General features: G+C 33.3%; 1 protein-coding gene across 1 annotated transcript; it reads left to right on the forward strand.

The window, feature by feature from the left end:
* Positions 1-20232: 20232 nt before the first annotated feature.
* On the forward strand, positions 20233-25285 carry LOC145124712 (lysophospholipid acyltransferase LPEAT2-like). Its single transcript, XM_079060160.1, has 14 exons — positions 20233-20890; positions 21029-21209; positions 21290-21349; positions 21537-21700; positions 21786-21849; positions 22381-22449; positions 22578-22673; positions 23004-23048; positions 23170-23240; positions 23510-23576; positions 23876-23926; positions 24393-24503; positions 24609-24656; positions 24867-25285. Exons 1-14 carry the CDS (start codon positions 20373-20375, stop codon positions 25029-25031), a joined length of 1710 nt encoding a protein of 569 aa, XP_078916286.1. The 5' UTR covers positions 20233-20372; the 3' UTR covers positions 25032-25285.
* Positions 25286-25698: the final 413 nt, after the last annotated feature.

The raw sequence follows: 25698 nt of genomic DNA on the forward strand, positions 1-25698 counted from the left end.
CAACTTTCTTCATAAATATTGAGTCTATCTATTTTTTTATTTTTGACGCTTATTTTTATTCTTAACTTATTATATCTTATAAATAAGTATATTGCACATAAAATCACATAATTCACATAATATTCAAATAATTCTTCTTTATTACTTCAAAATAGGTTATAATTGTTGGCCCTAACTATTACATTATCATACTAATTTTTAGCCAGAAACACGGGCGTTACACATGTTATAGAGAAGACAACTTTTCGAACGAGATATGGAAAATATGAGTTTTTGGTTATGTCGTTTGGACCAACCAATGCTCCAGCAACATTTATGGATTTGATGAATAGGGTTTGTAAACCTTTCCTCGATAAATCTGTAATAATGTTCATTGATGATATTTTCGTATATTCGAATAGCCAGCAGGAGCATGGAAAACACTTAAGAGAAGTGTTAGAAGTTCTGAAGAAAGGGAAGTTGTACACAAAGTTCTCCATGTGTGATTTTTGGATTCGGGAAGTCCAATTATTGGTTCATGTGGTTAACCAAGAAGGAATAATGGTTGACCCAACAAAGATCGTAGCTATAATGAAGTGGGAACAACCAAAAAGTCCCACCGAGATTCATAGCTTTCTAGGATTAGCTGAATATTACAGAAGGTTTATCCAAGAGCGTTGAGAATAGAGATCGTCTCAACAATTGTAGAAAGCATCAGGAAAGCTCAGGCGGAAGCTTTGGAAGGAGATAACTGAAAGGAGGAATGTTTAGGAAAAACGTTGGAATTTGGTACAAATAGTCAAGGGTTGAAGGTATTCCAAAATAGGATTTTGGTACCTAAGGGAGGAGGAATGAGAGATCTTCTCATGGAAGAAGCCCACAAGACCATTTACTCGATTCATCCTGGCAGTACCAAGATGTATAGGGACCTGAAACCTTACTATTGGTGGCTGACGATGAAGCTCGATGTTGCAAAGTATGTGGCTGACTGTGTGACTTGCACAAGTGTTAAAGCGTAACACCAGAAAAATTATGGGAATTTAGAGCCTTTACCAGTTTCCATGGATAAATGGGAAGACGTCACCGTGGATTTTGTGACTAAGTTTCCTAGGATGAAGAAAGGTCACGATATGATTTGGACAATCATAGATCGATTGACAAAGAGTGCACATTTCATAGCAGACAATGAGAAGTTGTCTATGGATAAGCTTGTAGATATCTATGTAAAAGAAATGGTAAAACTTCATGGTGTTCCTTTAACAATTGTGTCGGACTGTGACAGTCGTTTCACTTCTAGGTTTTTGAAAAGCCTACAAGAAGAAATGGATACAAAGTTGTGTTTAAGTACAACCTACCATCCACAGACTGATGGTCATAGTGAAATGACGATTCAAACACTAGAAGATATGCTAAGAGCATGTACCCTAGAATTTCAAGGTAACTGGGATGAACATCTACCCCTAGTAGAGTTTTCCAATAACAATAGTTACCATTCAAGCAATAAGATGGCACCTAATAAAGCTTTGTATGGACATTCATACGCCGTATTGTTGGCTTGAAGCTAGAGAAAAACAGTTTATGGGACCAGAGATAGTCCATCAGGCTGCTGAGAAGCTAAAGGTGATTAAAGAAAGGATGTTAGCAACTCAAGATCGTCAGAAGAGCTATACTGATAAGAAGCGATGACCAATGACATTCGAAGTTGGAGATTTGGTGTTGCTTAAAGTCTCACCATGGAAAGGACTTATAAGATTCGGTAAGAGAGGGAAGCTAAGTCCAAGGCTTATCGGACCATTTAAAGTGCTTCGGAGAGTTGTAAATCAATCTTACAAGTTCGAATTACCAGCATAGCTTGATGGAATTCATAACACCTTCCATGTGTGTTATTTGAGGAAGTTCTCGGGAGAAGTTCCCGATATAATTCCACTCTCGGATTTAAGGATTGATGAGAGTAAGAGGATGATCGAAGAGCCCGAGGAGATTATTGACCATAAGACAAAGAAGTTACAGCGGAAGATGGTCAAATTATTGCTAGTACGATGGAAACATTCGAATGGGCCGAATCTCACATGGGAGACAGAGGACGACATGAAGAGTATTTATCTTCATATGTTTGATGATTCCAGGACGAAATGATCCTAAGGGGGAGAGAATTGTAAAGCTCGTGTTTTCCATTGGACATTAATAAAGATGATGAAGTGGTTAGGGTCAATAGTTGTAATCTTGTGAGGTTAATAAAAGAAGTTTATTTGATTATTACAAGGTATTTATATGTATATATATGTATACATTGTGTGTTTATAGCTACGTAATAAAATTAGGATAGAATTATCGTCTAAATAGATTAAAGATTACGACGAACAACCTATGAGTGACACGGAGTAGTCGTAATAAGGATTTCCGAAGGTATAAGGAGCGCTCAAAATGGAGTTATAACATATGAGTTATGACCCTTTGAAGTTTCACGTTCAAACCGGCACGACTACGATATCGTAAATAGCAAATCGGAGTTAAGACGATTATTAGTCTTAGTAATCTAAATGAAAGTCATAGTAGTCGTTAAACCGAGAGCGTATATATAGAGAATGCCCCAATCTGACTTCATAAGAGGAAGTTAGGATTTTTAGAAGTTTCAGTGTAGCAGTATACGACTCAATATCCGAAATAGAAATCGGTTGATTGTTATAAAAAGCAATCTAAATGAGGGTTGAAGATCTCGTCCATATGGTTCCATCGATATAAAGACAGTCGAGAACGGATATCATACGAGGAAGTTATGAATTTTTAACGAACTTTAACAGTTTAAATTAACCAGTTAAAAATATAGCTTTAAAAATAAAGTCAAAATTAGATGACCGAGTCTATACGAAAGTTGTAGATCTCGTTGAGAGCTTTCCGGAGATATAAAGAACGTCTAAGACGGAGCTCGTATGAAAAAGATACTATTTTCTGAAGTTTTCCAAGAAGCGTCACACGCAGGTGGGTTGCACGGCGCGCACCTTCTAGAAGGTGGGGCGTGTACCACCATATTTGCGAAATATGGCAGAAAATGGGAGGAGCGATGTCTCAGGTGTGTGCGGCGTGTACACCAGGCGCGGCGCACAGTTGTGCTATAAATAGCCTTCGTCTGATCATTAGTTTCCTCACTCCCCATCCTCCTTTCTCTCGAAATTCTCTCGATTTTAGCCCATTTTCATAAGTTTTAGCCTTCGGCAAAGCCCTGAGATCCATAAAGAAGTAGTAGCTAGCGAGTAGAATCTGTTCCAGTTCAATTTCCTAACTTCTGTCAGGAAGAACTTTTGTAAGTTAAGCTACACTCTAGTATTTTCCGTATAACTTATATTTATAATCATAAGTCGTCATTATGAACCTATAAATAAGATTTATCAGTAATCCCATGTCGCTATACTGATTGATCTACTTTCGGGATATGTGTCTAGAATGGTCATGTTGGCTTGGTTGTTGGATTTCAGAAAAGCTATTATGCCGAAATGATCCTGCCTCCCAACTCTCCTGCATGGTCGATCCTTACTTGATAGATCTTGATGTAGACATTAGGATTAGTGAGGATCTAGACTATTCTTAGTCTCTAGGATCATTAGACTAAAACTCTATAGTAATTATACTAAGGTCACATCAAGGAATATCTGAGGCGTTAGATGAAGGTCTGCCCAGATCACCAGTCACCCATTTTATCAAGTGAGTGCATAGTTACTTTCATCTTACACACACACACACACATATATATATATATATATATATATATATATATATATATATATATATATAAAGTATTTAAGATAATCACATACTATATATGTCTATTATCTGTGTTCCTGATATCTATGCTAAATGAACAATTTATACATGTTTTACTCGATTTTAAACTGTATATGTATTTTATTACCTATAAATATGTTGGGTAAAGATGGGTAGATATAAGATGACATAGATGATGAGAGATGAAAGGTGACATATATGATGAGAGATAAAAGATGATATAGATGATTAGAGGCCTTGACTTTAAAGATGATCCAGTTGTCTAGCAGAATATAGATAACAACCATGGCTATTCTAGACAGTCCAGTGGAACGCTAGTGGGCTCGAAACCTTTAGGTGTTTTTGAACTTAGTGTTCACCAGGTGTACTCCATCCCCCATGGTTTCCTTACTGACATATATTGCTATGGACTCCCCTAAGCATTATTGTCTATCCCGAAGATGATCCATAGGATAGGTCCCCTTGAAATTAGATGTAAGGGACAGAGAGTGAGGATAGCGGGAAGGGGGGAATACATGCTTAACAAATGATTTTATAAAAATATTTATTTTATAAATATTAAGTCATTTTATAATAAGCTAGATGCCTTAGTATAGTATAACTGTAGATACTATGCCTAAATTTAAGTTATGATCTGTGTCTAAAGGATATAATGCCAGATAATCTAGGAGTAGGTACTACCTAGATGTTATAATGGCCAAATACCTAGGAAACCTTAAGTAACTAGGAGTTATGCTAGACAAGATTTAGGATATGCATTGTACTTAGTTGTTACGGTGCCCAAATATTCTGTTAAAATAACCATAATTAGGGTATATATACGACGATATATATATATATATATATATATATATATATATATATATATATATATATATGTATGTATATATACATAAATCGTTTGATGATATATACCCCGGAGAGGTATATACAAAGATAGTGTGATGTGCATATATATATATATATATATATATATATATATATATATATATATATATAGGCGTAATTATGATAAAGATAAAAGATAAAATCCTAGGGTTAATGCGTTAGTGAGTTGGTTATTCATCCAAAAGCCTTGATTAAATTCGACATATCCCCAATACTTATAATCGTTAATCTTGCGAGAGTTAGGAATTATGTATAGATCTATACGTGGCCATGACAACCTCACCTGTGATTGCTAGCTACAATCCCGACAGGATACCTTCCGTATAAGTTACTATTCGACGTCCGATGAAGCGTCGTGATTAGGGGTACATTTACGATCGCAACGTCGATTATAGGGGCTCACGTTAATACATTAAAAATTGCCTTAGAGCTTAGATTATCATTAGGGACGCCTGATATGGTAATTAAAATACATTAGGATCGTTAGAAATCTTTAAAAGATAGTAAATTAGGGTTAACAAAAGATAATCCTAACTAAATTACGGTAGGATCGTTAGATATCCTAAAAATGATAGTTATTTAAGATTAATAAAAGATACCCTAAAAGATAGAAGGTTAGGTAAATAAATAAGAAATGTTTTCACAAAAGAAAAGTATTCTTAAAGGAATTCAAAAATAAAACTCGTGCACTCACCAACATTATGTTGACTTTCAAAATACATGTATTCTCAGGAAGATGAGTGTGGAAGAGTGTCCTCCAAGTATGAAGGAAGTTTGCAAGGAAGCTGTTGAAGTTAAGTATAGTTATTTTAGGAGTTTGTGTCTGTCCCTAAAACAATGTAATCCTTCAAAAATCAATAACATATAAATGTTTAAAATATACCTTTGTGTTTGATTGTACTTGTTGCCGAGATCCAATTATCCCTATGCCGTACTGCCCGATGTTTCCGCCAACGGCTGGGCAGGGTGTGACAACATGTTGGCATTCCAGTCCAAGGACTGATTGGGCCTGGGCAATCCAAATGGGAGGTTGTGGACTGTTATGCATGCTTGTATGTTTATTATATGGGGTATATTGGGGAAAAATCACTAAGCTTTATGCTTACCCAATTGTTTATTGTTTCAGGTATCATCGGTGGCTATGGGAAGGTGAAGGCGGGACTGTACACACTCATCAACAACATTAAGGGTTTCACTTTCATTATAATACTCCGTATTTTAATAATTTAAATTGGGAACAGATGGTTTTCTAAAACTGGTTTTATTATTGGGAAGTTTTACTTTAAATAAAAATGAAAATTTTGTTCTTGAAAATGGGACGTTATAGGTTCAAACCCTAAAAATTAGGGTTTTCCCTCTGCATGAGTACGCCCAGCGTACACATACGCACACCCAACGTACGTGAGGAAACCCTCGTCCATCATTAAGGACCTACACACGGCGTACCTATCTCGTACGCCCAACGTAGGGACCAACTCTGCAATCTTCTAAAGAATCAAGCTAAAAATGAAAATACCTTGAACACTGGCGTTACAATGCTTTTACTTAAAAATAAAAATTTTAGTCTGAAACTTGGGACGTTACAAACCCTATTGTTTAAGCCCCATGAATCTTCATATCAAATTATCTATACAATACTTGAATGATTAGAAATCTTCCACCACCTCGCAATAAGAGCCCACATCGAGGAAACGATAGAACATGAGATAAAAATACGATGAATATTTTCATTATGATAATCACAAATTAGACATTGTAAATAATCTATATCAATTCCTTTTTTGTTCAAGTTAACGAATGAACATAGTTCTTCAACCCAAAAATATTGACATGTAGTGGCACCAAACTATTCCAATGAGGTTTTGTTTTTCTATTGTTGATTTATATGTCGAGTTTTACATGTTTAGGTATGTTGTTTTATAAAATTTCCAGATAACTAGAACTTTTAAAACATTTTGGCAATGATAATTTCGATTTTGAACTTGGTAGCTTCCTTGGAACAGAATGGTCCCTCGAAAGGTAAATATGCCTGGTTGGCTATTAATTTTTTGGACCGTTTACCGAGTAGACCTAATTTGAGCGGTCGTGGTTTATATGTTCCTACTATTTTGTGCCATTGTTGTAATAATCATGAGGAAATGCTAGATCATCTCTTTGTTGGATGTGAGATAAAATATAGGACTTGGAATGCTAATTTTAAATGGGTTGACTTGGAGATGCCGAATTAGAACATGATCTATGACACTAGAGAATACATTGATGTGGTTCAGATGTCTTGCAATCAAAAGAAAGCTTTGGAAGCCATTATGATGACTACTTTGCGGGTGTTATGGAACTATAAGAATGCTACGGTCTTTAGAGATAAAAGAAAATAAGGGAGTTTATTTTTGACTCTATAATTGAGTATTCTTTTAATTGGTTTGTGAATAAGAATAAAAGAATGATCATAAATTGAGTTTTTTGGATTCAAAACCCAATTATTTCAATTCTCGTGTAATTTTTTTTTGGTTTTTTTCATCATAACTCTTTGCTAGTGTGGTAATAAAAGTTTAATAGTTCAAAAAAGAAGATCATAATCTTACTAGTTATGCTTGTTTTTTTTCAAGATCATCATTTCTTTTCAAATTCTTTCTGTAAACTAATAATCAAGGACACGAGAGTGGATAGAGTTTTATTATTGAAAAAAACTTGATTACAAGAAAAAGGGAAAGACAACTATAAATATAAATCTATCTATGGTTAACCAAGGTAAATGGCTAAACAAAAAGTCCAATTACAAAAATAAAGCCTCTAACACTTTCAAATGTTTTCCATTGCAAGCTCCCGATGTGATTAATTGTTGATTTTCCTTCTATTTGCCTATGTTTCTAGTTTATGTTTTTAGTGCTTTTGTTGATTCTGTTTTTTTGTTCTCGCGGCTTCATGTTAGTAGAAAATGTAAAAGAAATAAAAGTTAGCAAATATAGGTGTAGCACTGACTATAGAAGAAATGAATTTGCTCTCAGTTGGATACAAAAATGTAATTGATGTTAAGAGAGCTTCATTAATGATTTTATCATAAATAGAGCAGAAACAATGATCAAGAAAGAATGATCATAAAAAATATAGTTTAGTAGCATTATGATATTGGTGGATGACTTTATAATAGAGTAGAAACAATGATCAAGAAAGAATGATCATAAAAAATGTAGTTTAGTAGCATTATGATATTGGTGGATGACTTTATAATCAATAGAGAATAAACAATAGTTGAGAAAGAATGGTCATAATGCAAAATGTAGTTCGAATGGCTCGTGCAAAGCCTAAACTCTAAAGTCAGCTTGGCAAATGGATTTTGATCATGCCCTAGGTAAATATATGGAGTCTTTGATATGCATTTGAAGGTTATTTATTTATTCTTTCTGAATAGTAGCTTATTTGAAAATAAGTATATTTTATCATCTATAATATTTCATCCATTTGGGTTAGGGCACCATGTTAATACCAACGATAGCTGATATTAGGTTATAATTTATACAGTTAATGTCCCAATATCATTATATGTATGATCTTGTTCTGTTTTAACCCCCAACATTTTTTTTCGTTCCTTATATGTTATTATATTTTGGAAAATAATAATAATTTTTGGCCCTTGCACGATCACATGACATTTCGGTTTGTCCAAACAGTTTTTTTTTTCATTTAGCCCAAACATTTAAGTCTCACTTTGTTTATAGACCCAACAATTTTTGTTTCCTATTTACCATTATTTTTTAAAAAAAAATCATTTTAGCCATTGGCCGGTTACAAAAGAATATTTTATAATATAATAGCTTAAAACGAAAAAAAAAGACATTGAATGAAATAGTCGAACCATGACTTCTCTTTAAAAGGCGGGAAACGTTAGCTAGCATGCCAAGGGATTATATATATATATATATATATATAAACCTTAACTCATGACCTAAGAGTGGGATATTTATAAAAGTGACAATTAGGAATAAAAGTTTTAATAAAAATGACCAAGTATTTTCTTTTTTAGGAAAATGACATTTTTGTCCGTAATAATTTGTTCAAGATTTTTCAGACTAACTGATATGACCTTATTTATCTATGTATTTTAGGTCGTTATCATAATATATTTGAGCAAAAATGTTATATTTTAAGATATATAATACTTAATATGCTTTGAAATGTTCAGTTATAGTTAAAATGGGAGCTAGGATGCAAAATGAGAAGAAAGAAGCTGAAAAAGATGCAAAAATGATGTTGTTGGCTGATTGAACTCTCTTCAGTGTTTTGGTTATATCTAATGACTCGTAAATCCGATTGAGGAGATTCAAGATGTTCTAAAAACTAGACTTTGGACGACTTTCGTGTTTGTGCCAAATCCAGATTCACGGTTCCCATCCCGTGGAAAATCCATTTCCACCACATGTAAAATCAAAAAAATCGTGAGCGTTCTGGAATCCAATTCCCACGGTGTGACAAGTCTTTTTCCACGCCGTGGCGACACTGTAAACTATAAATTAAGTTGAAAATTAACCCTAATGATATATCTTTCATTCCACTTTGACTTGGGCAACAAGAAAACTCAGAGATGCCGTTTAGAGGGTCTAGAAAGCTGCCGGAGGGCTATAAAACTGATATGGAGAGAAGGTCTGAAAGATTTTAAGAGCTGATTCATGACGGGAATCATTCGATTTGCTGTTCTGACCATGATTAGCATTCCAATTGTTTCTATTTGTGTTTTTACTTTCTGAATTCAGGTGTTAAAACCTGTTGCTTTCGTTTGGAGTAGATGAAACTCGATTTTATGTGTTGATTTCAATGATTTTGGATTTAATTAGTTTAGTTGTTAAATGTGTTTGATTGATCATCACCTATTATGTTAAAGTTATGATTTTTATTGCCTATTGTTGAGTTATGTGTAGTTAAGATGACCAATCTAATTACATTAACTTGAATCTTAATTAGTTTATGATCATTAAACTGTTAAGACTAGAGATTGATCAAATCCTAGTGTTAGGTAATGTTAATCTCTGACTTTGATTGTGTTAGAGCGTATTAGATATCCATGTTATGATTTGATTGATTGTTCTGACCATTGATGATAAATCACTAGATCATATTTTTCATATTCCGAATATATTAAATTAATTATGTGTTCACTAATTTCATGCTTATTGTGTTAGTTGTTCATTAATTATCAGTACTATGAAATCTAATCAAGATAACTAGTCACATTAGAATTCGGTAACCAACTAATAAATCTTTTGCACTATTAATGAATTTAACCATGATTTTGAGAAGTAATCCAAACTAAACCAAAGTGCATGAAGTTATGATTGGTTTATTAGGTTACAACAATATGCACAATGCGAAAAAACACTTAACAATTAACATGGACACATGCAACCTAAAAGGATCTATGTATTCACATTAATGCAACATACTTTGAATAACAAGAAACCTAACATGAACCCTAACAATTTTGAAATCTAAAAATTTGGGTTACATACCTCAAACTTATTGTAGCAAACAAGTTACTTCAATAATCCCTTTTAAGAGCTTGAAAAGCTAGCACCAAAATGATGATACCTCTAATGACTCACACCTAAACCCTAGAACTAGAAGACACTTGAGGAGAGAGGATGAAAGGTATAAATTTCGTTCATAGGCTTCTAAGAAGGAGTAGTCACGAAAAATAATGCCCAAAGGGTCCTATTTATAGTTTAGGTAACTTATGGACAAAACAAGATTTAAATAATTAAATAATGGATTTAATTCCAATTCAAATCCTTTCCTTATTAACATCCATGGGGCTTCTGGAAACCCTAGAAAGGCTCCCAAAACCGTCCACCTTAGGATGGTTCTAGAATTTCCTTTTTGTTCAACTATTGAACAATTACAATTCACCTTTTGCACCTTCAGTTAATTCCAGTTAATCCCAAATTAATTCCAGATTAATTCTGATTAATAATTAATAAATTCTAATTGATATCCTATTAATTTATTAATCATATAAAATAACAAATCAATTATTTATTTTCAATTAATATATTAATCATATAATATATTAACAAATCATTTCCTCTCTCTATAAATGTCATTCTAATCAAGTTCTAGTTATGAGGGCAACCCAAAAAGGACTTTGCTTCTAATTACAAGAATATACCAGTTTAGTTACTGGCTTAGACACCTTAATCCAACAGTCTCCCACTTGGATAACTCTATAAATACAATTGCAAGGATAAACTTGAACTAAACAACAAAGTGTGTTTTCCAAAGCCACTGCCGAACTCTGATTCAAATCAAACATTGTCATTAAGATAAGTGATAATCTATTCCTTCGTTCTACAAGATAGAGTATGAACAGAGTCATGGATTAAATGATCAACCTCATGTTCATTTTTTTTGTTTCCCGATTTCCTAGTATGTCGATCAAATGTCAGACTACAAAATTGAACACATCAATTCAGTCCGGACCAGACCTGGTTCTTATAGATCAACTTAAATCACTGAGGGCCCCATATACTGCTTTTACTATTAGCGCAAAAGGAACAAATTACTTTAACTTTATAGTCATACAATTTACATATCAAATCACACATGGAATAACCCTTTATAACATCCATTTACGAGATGCGTTTGAGCAAACCAATGAACAACTGATCTGTAAACTATGAACTATATATCTCTGCTTTAAGAATAGAAGATATTACCGTCTTAGAATTACTTGTGATTGAATCCATGAAGTATCTCTAAGCATGGGTTTATCCAATACTTAAAATCTTTATTTTCAAAGTACTCATGAATATTGTAGCAATTCCAATTGCAATGTCTTAACCTCAATTAACAATCTACAATCAATTCATGACAGTCTTAATTCACTACTTACTTCCAAAGGTATGAACGACTGTGGAATTTTGAATAATATTTAAATTAATCAGGGAAGTAAAACATGCAAAATGAAACACAATAATAAATTAATTAACTATGGTATCATACCTATTGATCATAAATAAATCCCTATTATTTAATCACCATAACAATTACGAATTTATTCATTATATAATGTTTCAAGTAATCAACTAACCACTTGAATTAGATAACATCATTCATTCCATGTTATGAACATGCATACTATGCCTCTTGATGGTCCTTCCTATATGAACATATCGATTGAACATTATTCCAATGATGCTCATTTCACAATTAGCTAAAATGTAATGGAATTTCATCTTTACATGCATTGTCTTTCTATAGTGTCGATGTTCTAAAGTCACAAAGACTGAGCCTTTGATATTACCGAATGTTCCACTGGAACTTGTTGCTTGAAACAGTTCCATGGTTATGAAGTTTCAAATTGAAGGTACACTCTTATAACAATTTTCGTGCATTAAAGTTTCCAACTCACATGCAGATTTTACAAACATATCACATTATGGAAACATTTCCATATTTCCATATGAACAACAATTCTGATTAAGAATCATCTCAATCCAGAACGTGTCACTATGGTCCTTCCCAACAAAAGCATACTTCCAACTGTCCACAAGCAACCAGTCTTTGGTAAACCTCAGAATGTTCTTGACAGTTTGTTTAATTACTTTAGTCATATGAAAGTCTAATCCTTTTTCTCACAATGCTCAGAGCATTTTAAAAATTAGAATAATTGAATATTATAGCATATGTAATTGATCCTATATCCGAAACATATGGGACTCGACTCATTATTACAAGGGTCTAATATTTGTTCAATTCCTTGTTATAATATTTCCATATATAGAATCTCCAATGTTGAAACATTTCAACATGCTATTCATATATGTCTTTAACTAAGTTCTATTAAACTATACAATCTAAACTTTTAGATTTCCAGCGAAGTATGAGTGCCCTCTCTCTTATGTGCGCTATAGCGAAATAGTTCCCAACATTTGCAACCTGCAAATTAGATACATTGTTCCCTATGTATAGTATTGTCAACATGCAATACCAACATAACAATTACGCTCCCACTAGCTTTGACATATATACTCAGAAATCACCTAGACTTATAGAAATCAATACCCTTTGACTTTCTCATGAAAATGCATATTCCTATTTCGTGATGCTTCGTCAAGCCTCTAATTAGGCTTCTTAATCTTATGCACTTTATCCAGATAATTTATGTGTTCAAACCCTTTCAAGACGTGATAAACATATCTCCTGAAAGTCTAAACAATTCATTGCCATTCCTCACAATTCAAAATATGAAAAGGGATGTCGTAATCATATTATGAATTTAAGAATGCAATTAATACAAACAATATTCGTATTGATCTTTATAAGATCCTTAAAATCTACTAGTGAAAGTGTTTGCTCATAACCATTTTCATGAATTAGAGCGAAACCTTTTTGTCACCCAGATCCGAAGGTGCATACGTTCCCATCCATGCAGAACTTTCATTTTCAACCTACAGTCATAAGACAAGTTTTTGGTCAAACCAAAATCACATTTAGGTCTTGTTTATGGATTGAACTTCACTAATCTAAATTTCTTTCCTTCTGGCAGCTCAAAAGGTCCGCCAATGCTTCCATGTTGTTAGCAGTTCACCCATATTGAGACTGGCCAACGTGATTTGCTTTTGCAATTAAATGAAGAACATAGAACTCATAAGTATTGACAACTCAACTGGAAGTGCATAGAAATATGAATATGTCAATTGAAACACAACATGTTATCAACCTCTGTTCGTGTGCTAGTGATAACTAAAAGGATCATTGTCAGTTGACTCATGCAAGATCAATATCAACATGACTCCCACTGACTCTTCACATGTGAGTTTTCTCTCAAGGAACACTCTTTGATGAGCTAAAACAAACATTCAAAAGTTCATGCGGATTTTTGACAAGAAAACACTTCATAGAATAGGACTCGATTTATCTTTTGTTTCTCGATCAACGAAAAACATCAAAACTCCAATTCTAAATGTGCTAGAGTAAGAAAACATTATTACTCCACATATTACGAGGTGTTATCATCCTTCTTAGTTTGAAATGAGTTTCAAGATACGATTTATAGTTACTAGATCATGGCTCTAAAATTTGATTGGAACAAAGTATGACTCATCTATGACCGAACCATTTCCAACAATGTTCGATTCCCCTTCTTAGTCATACAATTGCACTAAGATGTTCTTGGAGGATTAACTGTGATACAGTTCCACAATTACTAAGATGATCATGAAACATGATACTAAAGTACTCTCATTTCCTTTCCGATTGAAGAATCTTTTATTTTTACGCCTAATAGATTCTTCTATTTGTTCTGCTACTCGTGAACTTTTCCAAAGTATTAGAATTATGTTTAATCTTATAAACAAAACCATATTTACTAAAACATTAGTAAATCATGACGAATAGAGTTATCGTCCCTTCTGTTGGATCTAAAGAGTACATATCAACATGTACTAGATCCATTAGTCCTTCACTTGCCTCACATAAGCATGTGAACAATGAATTAAGTCATACTTTTTCAATGAACAAGATTCTCATATATTATACAATACGACTTGTACGACACCAAGTATTTGTCCAGTTGGTGATGAGATTTCTTTTCACTTGGTCAATTATGACAATACCACAAGCGATATTATAAGAATCAAATCCATAATTAATATTGCTATTATTAGAAATATAACTAACACTTTTATTAATGCCATTGCAAGGAAATAAGATAAGGCAACTAACTAAACAAAAACTTCGCTTTTATTGAAAAATTGGAACCTGTTCTTACATTGCATGAAATTAAAACTATATTTCTAGACATCCTCGAAGAGTAATAGCAATCTATTAAATTGTCCTAACTCCATAGAAGTAGCTCCAAATTCTGACCATCGAACCATGCGACCAAAGTCCATCTTTCACGATCAGATTTAACTCGCTCTGCTTAAGCTTTCTTCTTTCTCTTAGATCCTGCAATATCATCAAAATGTGATCATTACATCATGTATTAAGAGTCTAAGAATAGGAACTTATGGAGTTAGATTATGGACGTACCTGAAGTAGAGTTACATGACTTGACTTTACCATCTTTAAGATCTATCAGGTATTTTAGGCAGCTTCGCTTCCATCGTCCCTTCAATTACCAGTAAAAACAAATGGACTCATTGGGGTAAGCATATGGAATGATCTCAGAACGAGCCTTTATCTTTACCACACGATCAAACAATTTGACCTTGGCAGATCCCTTTTGATTGGGAAGAGAAATCTTTTCTAGATTACTAATGTTACCATTGTCAATGTCCATGGAATTCTTGGAATTAGACCCTATACGTAATTCTTCTTTAGTTGTGTTCTTAAGCATTTATGGTTCAACAACCAACAACATAAGGTCAGATCAATTAGGCTCACATCGAGGTTCCTCATATGAAAGTTTGTCAACGAACTGACCATATGACTTAGGAAGTGAAAGAAGAACCAAATCAATGACATGCTCCTTTGGAAATACAACACCTATCATTTCCAACCTGTCAATGTACGACTTCCTTTTCAGAACGTGCGCACACATAAAAATTCCATCTTCATGTTTACATGCCTATAAGGCATGAGTAGTTTCATATTTTTTAACTCGAGGAAAACGTGATGCTAAGAGAGTCACAGGAGGAGTTGAATAAAGACGATGTCCAGTTCCACCATTTCCTAAGGAAGGGAAGACATTTTCACCTTGACTTGAAAGTAGAATACCATCTCCAGAAGATTGAGGAAAACCATTTCCATAAGAACGAGGAAGACCATTTCTATCTTCATAAAAGATCTAAACTTAGGAGAAGAGAGAATTCAAGTTAGTTGATTTTAATCCTTAATTATTAACCCATAAATTAAATTAAGGCTAGGATCCATATTTTCGATTCGAACTTTGAAGAGGGATGCCATAATCAAATTCGAATCTATTTTAGGTATGTAAGGTTTTACCAATTCAATCTTATGAAACTCCTAGATCATTTAAGATTAATTGAATCTTATCAATGACATGTTTAATCTCGGATTATGCTCTCACCTTTTGTGTCTGGGATGTCGATGATTACAAACTAGATGTGAATAACCATGCAAACCTGCTTGACAACCTTGAGGTCATTTATCATATCAAATTGATGTGCCGGTAAACCACACAGGCTCCATCAACAATGATAATTTTCGATTTGTCCATCACTCAACTTTATAGTCCCAAATTAGTGTGCCGGTTAACCTCGCACACTCCACTAACGACATATAAATAGTGATGTGTGTTTTCATGGATTAGCATACACTTCACATTTTTCCTAAAGTATCTATAGTGAGATTTTAAAGTGGGTTCTAGTACTTTATAGTATCATACTTTTAATGAGGTTATGTCCTATCAAACTCGTTCGGCTAACGACCCTCCACCATACAAGGGAGCGGTGGGTGAAAGTGGACACCCAATGACGGTCATTTTATAGGTCGTTTCCTTATACCCCCATAGAGTATGGCTTCGTGAATGAGGTCTACTATTGATTTGACTGACTTGTCTTATACATATAGTAATTAATCTTATAATACACATATAAGAGTGTATTTTAAAACATTTCAAAATACAAGGTTTAAAATTAATTATCTAAATTAATCGATTATTTATTTAAACATTTAAAATTAATTATTGAATCAATTAATTAATTAATTATTTAAACCATTTATGGATTTAATATATATATCTTTTAATTAAATTAGGTATTAAATCCATAGGGATAATATTAATTAAATTCATAATTAATCATTATCTTGTGTAAAGATATCTCATAATATTTAGGGATTTTATTTAATCATCCAAAACATAAAAACCGGATTCTAACTGATTTCTAAATAGATAATTACCAAATAATAATCACATAAATCAAATTAGGCAAGAAATCTTGAAATTGTGGAATGTATTGAGTTCACGTCATGACATATACATTGTCATGTTGTGAGCTCAGTCCGATTTTTTTTTTTTTTGCTTTTTTGTTCAGTTCGACTAATGTGCTTTCAATGTTAGATACACCAATTAGCTCTGATACCACCGATAAGTTTATTAGGTTACAACAATATGCACAATGCAGAAAAACACCTAACAATTAAGAAGGGCACAAGCAACCCAAAAGGATCTATGTCTTCACATTAAGACGACATACTTTGAATAACAAGAAACCTAACATGAACCCTAGTAATTTTGAAATCTAGATATTTGGGTTACATACCTCAAATTTGTTGTAGCAAACAAGTTACTTTAATCATTTATTTGAAGAGCTTGGAAAGCTAGCACCAAAAAGATGATGCCTCTAATGGCTCACACCCAAACCCTAGAACTAGAGACACTTGAGGAGAAAGGAAGAAAGGTATACATTTCGTTCATAGGCTTCTAAGAAGGAGTAGTCATGAAAATTAATGCCCAAAGGGTCCTATTTATATTTTAGGTAACTTGGGGACAAAGAAAGATTTGAATAATTAAATAATGAATTTAATTCCAATTCAAATCCTTTCCTTATTAACATCCATGAGGCTTCTGGAAACCCTAGAAGGACTCCAAAAACTGTCCACCTTAGGATGGTCATACAATTGTCTCTTTTGTTCAACTATTGAACAATTACAATTCACCGTTTTTGTCCTCGAAAGAACGAGTTTGAAACCCGATTAATAATTATGAAATTTCAAGAAAATGCCTCGTTTTTGTCCCGAAATATAAAATAAGTTTATAAAAACATAACAAATGAAAAGTAGACACAATATAAAAACTTAAAATATGGTATTTGATTGAAAAACAAATGATATTGAATCTTCGAAATGACTATTTCAAACATAAATAATGAGTTTTTTTAGTTGAAATAAAAATTAAATATTTTTAGTCGACCTTATTTCGGACTTAGAGGTCGTAAAATATAACAAGTCAGATAAAAACAAAAGGTCTAAAACAAAAAAAAATGACGTTTTTGTTAATATATATTTCTTTTAAAAAAGGATTAGTTATATTTGAAAAGTTGAAAATGATGTTATTGCTCCAAAGTCCAAATGCGAAGGATATCCACCTCTTCATTCCTTTATATGGTATACGAAAATGACAGTTTTCAGAAACCACCTTGAGCTTGGGTTCATCTTACAAATTGTATTCTAAACCAGTAAATCGTTTGACTAACCCTTTTGGTCTATGCAATACTGACACCCTTTAATTTTGATCCATTTTACAGTTCATACCCTATAAATCGTTTGACGACCCTTTTTGTTGCCAAACTCTTTGAACGTTGATGTAAATTGCAACACTTCACTTGACATATAGTTCAGAATAATAGTATGACTATCCATAAAATATGCAAACGCATTTAAAAAAGATAAATGGAAGAAATTTATGGACATTAAAGGGGTGTTTGGCTTAGCTTTTTAGGGGATAAAAGTCATTTTTGGAAAAGTTACAAAAAATCAGGTTTTCCTTATTTTTTCAAAAAGTTCATTTTTACTTGTATCCAAATCTAAAAGTAGTTTTTAAAATGCATTTGCCAAACATCTTTTACCTTCTATCTTTTCCTAAAAGGACTTTTGGTCTCTAAAAAGCAGCTAAGCCAAACACCCCCTAAACCAATACGGTGAATTCTCCTGTAACGTTATCACCTACAACAATGTTTGAATACAAACAATGTGACCCCTTTTTGGTAACATGCTATCATTTATAATGTCTAAACAAGACCAATTATGATGTCTTTTTTCACTTTTTTGCCTTCGAAACATATATAAAATACAATAGCGTTTTTCTTAGATTTTTTTACCAATAATTAGATAAATAATTTATTTTATTAAAAAAAACTTATACAACGAATTTAATATAGCAATTTTAGAAAGGACAACTTATGTTATGATTTTTGGTGAATCGTGGTTAACAATATTACATTTAGGGGCTGTTTGTTTTTCTTGTGAAGATCTGCGCAACCACTTTTGTCTGCGCCGCACAGACATGCCCTCACAGAGTGTTTGTTTTTCGAAGGTCCGCAGATCAAAAAACGTCTGCGCAAGGTCTTCCTGGCGCAGACATTGGACACTGTCTTCAAAGGTCTTCAGACGTCATTTTAACCTAAACCAAAAAAAAAGGGCCACCGTGCAGTTTTTTTTTCCTTTTTTTTTTTTTGCTGAAAATGCATTTTTAATATTTATGACATGAAATTAAGTTTGAAAAATCAATTTATTTCAACAGCTGCAGACGTTAAAAACAAACAATTTTCTTATTACAGACTGCAGACATTTGGTCCACCTCTTCTGCCGCAGAGGCTTGCAGATGTGGTCCGCAGACTGCAGACATTGACTTAAAAAAAAGCAAACAACACCTTAGTCTTCTTATTTAACTTTTTAACAATTGAATAAGTGACATATGCAAGATTTTAAAAAGCTCGTCATGCTCAAAGACTTATGTCTGCTGCCAAACTTTACCAAAATGCCGTCTTAACTTATATATGTGTATAAAATAGAATAATAGTTGAAAATACATATAAAAATATTAATTATATACAAAATTGTCGCCTTAAGTCACGTCCTACAAACGACGTGGCTCGCCTAGACTTGCAAAAACTTGAAGCTTGACATTGCTACCAAGTCACGCCTTACGTTATTTAGAACTTTGAACATATAATAAAATCAATGGAAGAAAACAAATTTAACTAACTAAAAAGGTGCTTATATTTGATCAAATCTACTATAATAAATGGGGATTAATTTTGCTACATGCCAATCTCTTATTAGTTTTAATACTTGTCATTTTGTGATATTTTTAAAATAAACAATATCCACATGTTAATATATATATATATATATATATATATATATATATTTAATATTAAAGCACCAGTGAACTTTTTGACGGACTCGCAGGATGGAAGGTCCACACTTAGACCGACTGACATTTTGGTCTTTGAATGGATAGGAGGGAAGCATGCGTGCATGGATCTTACTGGGGTCTCTCCTCTCGTTGGTTTGGGGAGCGGAGGTTTCACAGCAGGGCATGCGCTTTGAAAGCCGCTGCATGCAAAGTGGTAAAACACGAGAATGCATGTATAGAAAGTCAACATGTGTTTGTACCTTTTGCATTCGATACATTTGGTTTTCTCGCACCAGAGGCGGTGGAGCTCCTCAACAGAGTCCAACGAGTCATGCATTCTAATGTCATATCTCCTAGATCCACAAATGTTGTTTTCAAAAGAATTGATTTTGCCATCCAGAAAAGGCTAGCGGCGCAGCTTGTTGCCCGTTTGCCTTCAATCAATATGTATTGAACTATATTAGTCGAATTCATGGATTCCATTTTAAAAAATACTTAATTTTTATATTTTGATATATATATTTTTTAACCTATTCATATAATATATAGATTGTACACAGGGTACTATGTTCACTTAAAAGAAGATAAATTAAGGAGGACAATATAACATGGATTTTGTGTGTATCATGAGAAACAATTAAAAGGTACCTATAATTATAAAGTCAAAGCACAAGGATATTCTTGTAAATTCACCACAAATAGACAATGACATGCAAGAAAGATTCTCCCCATTGGAGACGCGATCATTGAGAAAATATATAACATCCAAATGCACCACAACCATTGACGCAAATTTAAAATACCCCAAGAAACACTCGATGGCCTCTGAAATCTGAATTCCCTCTCTCCTTTTGTCATATTTTCAACTTTTTGACCCAAAAAAATCCCTCCATTTGATGACCTTCCAACAATGGCAGCGGCTACCGATCTCAAACGCCCTCTAATACTACCTGCCTTCGACGCCAGCGCCCTCACGCATACCTTCACCGATGACAACTCTCCTTCCCAAGTCGCCATAACCATCAATGATCAAGTCGGCTATTTTCAATCTGGAATACCCACAAATCAAATATCAAGTCGTTTCGCCACCCAATCCAATTTTGATGATGATTCCACAAGAACCTATGAAAACCCATATGCGATTATTGGGTCTGATGGATTTGAAGCTTCTGGGTCAACCACGGTGGATCCGTTTAAAAACCAAACGGCGAAGATTGAAGGGGTTTACGAATGGGTCAAGATGTTGATTTGTGTGCCTATAGCTTTGGTTCGGCTTGTGTTGTTTGGATTGTGTATAATAATCGGGTATATTGCGACAAAATGTGCTTTACAAGGTTGGAAAGATAAACAGAATCCAATGCCAAGATGGAGATGTAGGGTTATGTGGATCACCCGATTGTGTGCAAGGGGAATTCTGTTTTCGTTCGGGTAAGATCACATCAAGGTTCATTAATTGCGCAAACATATATGTCGTTATCTGAACTTATATGCGGCTGCATTTATTGGGGTTCCAAGCATATTTTTCTTGTAATTTTATCAGTCCTGCAATTTGTTTGCATGTTGCAGCTACCATTGGATTCAAGTGAAGGGGAAGCCTGCTCCAAGGGATGCCGCTCCTATCATTGTAGCTAATCATGTATCATACATTGATCCAATTTACTTTTTCTATGAATGTTCTCCAACAATCGTTGCATCTGAGTCCCATGATTCTATGCCCTTTGTTGGAACAATAATTAGAGCTATGCAGGTAAATAAAAATCATTAAAAGTTTAATCTTTTTGCAGTTTTTTTTTCCATCTAATTATGTTTTTATTTTTTATTTTTCAGGTAATATATGTGAATCGTTTCTCATATCAATCACGGAAGCATGCTGTAAATGAAATAAAGGTAACAAGCCTTCGTTCATCATCTATTTCCCCCCAATTTCCTTATTTGATGTGTTTGTTGTACAGAATAATATTATGGGTAAATTAAATCTAAAGAATCAAAGAAACGTTAAAAATGAGAAGTCTTGTATTCTATGTATATGTAAGCAATTTGATACAGATGTTTGCTTTTAAGGATCTGAATACAGAGAAAAGCGTCAGGCAGTAGATTTCCTCGATTACTTTTGTTTCCTGAGGGAACCACAACAAATGGAAGGCAGCTTATTTCTTTTCAACTCGGTGCATTTATTCCTGGTTATTCTATACAACCAGTGGTCCTTCGATATCCTCATATTCATTTTGACCAATCATGGTAATACACATAATCTCTCACATAGAAATTCTTTTCTTTTTTTATAATTTATATGATGTTTAAATTGTGCATCACGTGGTTGTAGGGGTCATATTGCTTTGGCGAAACTCATGTTTAGAATGTTCATGCAGTTCCACAATTTCATGGAGGTATATGCTTCAAAAGTCCTGTTTTTGTCATTTTTTATGAATCATTTTTTCTAAAAAGAAGGGTAAAATAGTCATTTTCTCTCATTCAACAGTTTCTCAAGACAGGCGTCATTTATCCATACAATAATTTATGGGGAAAATAAGAAACTAGTCTTAATGGACTTAATGGGGACAAGACTTTATTACATTTAGGTGTTGTTTTTTTTTTTTTTTTTTTTTTTATCCCTATTAAGTCCTCTATGGATAAAATGAATGAATGGGTAGTGATGTCTTTATGGATAAAGTGATGTATATCTTAAGCTCTGTTTCTGTTTTAGACCGAATAGACCATCTTAATGAAATTAAATGACCATTTAACCTTACTTTTAAGAAAATAAATTTCACAATATTCATCAATTATAACATGAGAGGAGGAGTTAGGAGGGAAAAAAGAAGGGTTAGTGTCTTGATAGAAAGCCAGCTTTTTTTTTTTTTGGATGTGAATTAATTAAAAAATAATAATATTGTTTTAATTTATTGCAAATTAATCAGGTTGAATATCTTCCTGTTATGTCGCCCTCACAGCATCATAAGGAAAGCGCTGCACGTTTTGCTGAGAGGGTAAGTTTGTCTTTGCTATTATAAGTTATAACCACAGTTTCATAGCTTTTTTACTCTTTATTTTATAGTAATTTATTAATTTTAAAGTTCCATTATTTTATTTCAAAATAACATTTGTGTTTTTGCAGACTGGGAGAGCCATGGCTTCTGCTTTAAATGTTGTACAGACATACCATTCTTTTGCTGATTATGCACTTCTTTCAAAAGCAGTTCAGTCTGGACAGGTATATATCTATATAATTCTTTATTTTGTCATTTTGAAGGGTATTTTGGACATTTCAGAAATAGCCCAACACTTCTCTAGAACCATCTGTCTAATAAACAACGCAATTTTCATAGTAAAAGAGGAAGTTTTTTTTTTACAATATTATTGTCATTGCTATAAGCAATGCGGTTTGTTTATAGCTTGTATGCTAGAAATGCCTTAAAGATGGCCAAAAAGACAAAATTACCCCATGAAGGTTTCGGTCATATGTATCACTTTTTCTTGTTGGTGAAATTAAGATATTATGTCCATATTTTAAAATTCTAACCATATTTTGTTGTTTTTACAGGAAAGTTTGTCACCCTTTATGGTTGAAATGGCAAAAATTCAAAAAGTGAGTTTTTGTGACCTAGTTTGCAGTTTCTTTTTTCAATATAGAAATGATATTCTTTTTCTAGTGTTTGTCATTTTGTGTTTGATAAAATTGCTTAATTGAGGTGAATTTGTGTCCCTAGTTATGTCATTTGAGCTCTTCAGAAGCTGTAGAATTCTTGGATAGATTTCTTGCAATGAATCCAGATAGCAGGTATATTTCCGTATATCATCCTTTCAATTAATTATATACAGAAGATTTTAGAAAAAAAAAAAAGACCTTTGTATGTTTGGTGGGATTTAACTATCATTTCAAACATAAGAAAACTCGTGTTATACAATTACATTCATTTAATTTGCAACAGTAGGGGGGGATTAGGTGAATGTTTCACATAATCTTTTAATATTATTGCCCACTTAAAAGAGTGGTAAGATTCATCAGTTTAACAATATTTATATAAAGTAGTTGCATTTCATTTGCAGTGGATGTGTTAACATGGAAGATTTCATGAGGGTTTTAAGATTGAAGCCTAGTAGCCTTTCCACAAAGGTCAGTAAAAAGACTACTTCCATTAGTTGTCCTTTCACTAATAAATCTCAAACTCATATTTAACAAATTCATAATTATATATTCTTCTACAAAAGCGTAACAAATCCTTTTCCAATTTGCAAATATTATCATACCTTTTGATGCATTTATTGATTCTTTTCTATCAATTTATATAATTGAAAGTGTGATTTCTGTAACATTTGAAGTTAACCTAATAGAAAAATAAACGAGTGTTATTTTTGAATATATTGTGGTGCGTTTCTGCCATTGATGACTTGAAGTTTTCATCTTTGCTACAGATTTTTGGATTCATTGATGTTGAGAAGTACGGAATTATAACATTTAAAGAGGTAATCATGATCTACAATTTCAGTTTATACTAAATCACAAAAAGGGGACCCACAAGAGTGTCTTTTAGACTGGGCTGTTTCTATTATTTGCTATGTTAGTTATTGATAAAATGACTAAAACCATTATTGTGTGGGTCCTACCTTCATTCATTTATTATGATATCATATATATGGGGCCTACAAATTGAAGCAAAGCTTTTACAGCATTCATTCATTGTGGGGTCTGTTTCTTTCTATTTCGAGACGCTTGTAGATTAGTTTTTGTATGAATTAAGGAGTTTTTGTCAGGACCATTTTGTGGGCCCATCTTAATTTATATCCACACAGTTAGGCCCACAAAAAAATTGCATTGAAGCTTATAGGTCATGTTTTTAAGGGGTATTTCTATTTCTATTCTGGCATTCTTTGTGGGTCCCATTTCACCATTTGTTTCTTTACCATGGTTGTTTTTATTTGGATCATGCAGTTCTTGGTAGGATCAGCCCATGTTCTGAAGCTACCATTATTCCAAAGAGCATGTGAAGTGGCTTTTAACGAAAGTGATGAGGATAAAGATGGTTACATTTCCATGCTCGAAGTAAATATTTTATATTTATTTTGTATCTATGCATTTTTTTATAAATTCTTTTTCAACCTTAAAAACATTTTCTAATTTGTTTCCTTCCTTGTGAACAATCAACAGTTTGGAGGTTCCACAAGCCCAGCCATTCCTAACTTGGCCATGAGCGAGGTTAATATATGATCCATTTAACTGTGTGCATTTGATCGATGTCAATAGGACAAAAGTGGTGGGACAGGGACCAGTCCTTGATCTCAGTCTGTGCAAAAGACATGAATGCTCTCTTTATCCCTGTCTGTCATGTCATGTCCTGTCCTGTGTAACAAACACAGTCTAACTAATGATTCTTTGTGAGTGCTCAAATAAAATATGTAAATGCAGATACATGCGCTCTTTGATTTGTTTGACACGGATGGTGATGGTAGGATCAGCAAGGATGATTTCTTTACTTGCTTAAGAAGAAACCCATTGCTCATAGCACATTTTAATCACCACTTCATGCATAAAGACTTGAATGCAGCAACAGGTTCAGAGGAAATGGTTTGATGTGTCGGATCATGGTTCTCCTTCTTTTATTATATGGCTGTGCTGAAGGAATGTACAAAGTTTCTAGGCATGGTTTACAACTCATTATAGCTTTGAAGAAGTAATTACTCATTGGTGTTCGGTTTTAGTGGGGGAAAATTTCTCTTTATAGTATATTGGTTGTGAAATATGTATTCATGAATTTTGATTTTTTTTTTTACTTTGACTTTTTGATAAAATATAAGTATAGTTAAAAAAAAGAATGATTCTAGTTATGTTCGACTTTTGATCAAATATCGTTTCTCACAAATAGATGATATTGTTTGCTCTTCTCAAACAATGTTGTTCATGTCATCGTCAAAATGTCCCAATGCTTTTGGGATGCAATGGATGGTGTATGCAAGACCCGAGACTTCAAGTTTGTATTATAAGAACATTTGCAACATTATGAGTTTAGTTTGTAAGAAGTTTATGGATGTTGTGCAATGGAAATGAATGAGAGGTTGTATTGTGGAATTATATAAAGCTATGAAAACGCATCTTGGTATACAACTTGAGTAAGCCGTGTTAGCAAGTTGCATGACAGAAAAAATAGATAGTGAGGTTCTATTTTACTTGGTAAGCGACATACGCAAGTAGTGTAGCAAGTCATAAAGTCCACTTAGATGTTGGTTGGTGACTTGGCAAG

This window comes from Lactuca virosa, chromosome 7, assembly GCF_052849685.1.
Source record: "Lactuca virosa cultivar CGN04683 chromosome 7, Lactuca_virosa_CGN04683_v6, whole genome shotgun sequence".
In the NCBI taxonomy this organism is placed as follows: domain Eukaryota; kingdom Viridiplantae; phylum Streptophyta; class Magnoliopsida; order Asterales; family Asteraceae; genus Lactuca; species Lactuca virosa.

Coding starts and splice junctions, on each gene's coding strand:
- LOC145124712 (XM_079060160.1), top strand. CDS start 20,373: ATGGCAGCGGCTACCGATCTCAAACGCCCTCTAATACTACCTGCCTTC. Junction 23,241..23,509: donor GCAATGAATCCAGATAGCAG/GTATATTTCCGT, acceptor TTTCATTTGCAG/TGGATGTGTTAACATGGAAG. Junction 23,927..24,392: donor GAATTATAACATTTAAAGAG/GTAATCATGATC, acceptor TGGATCATGCAG/TTCTTGGTAGGATCAGCCCA.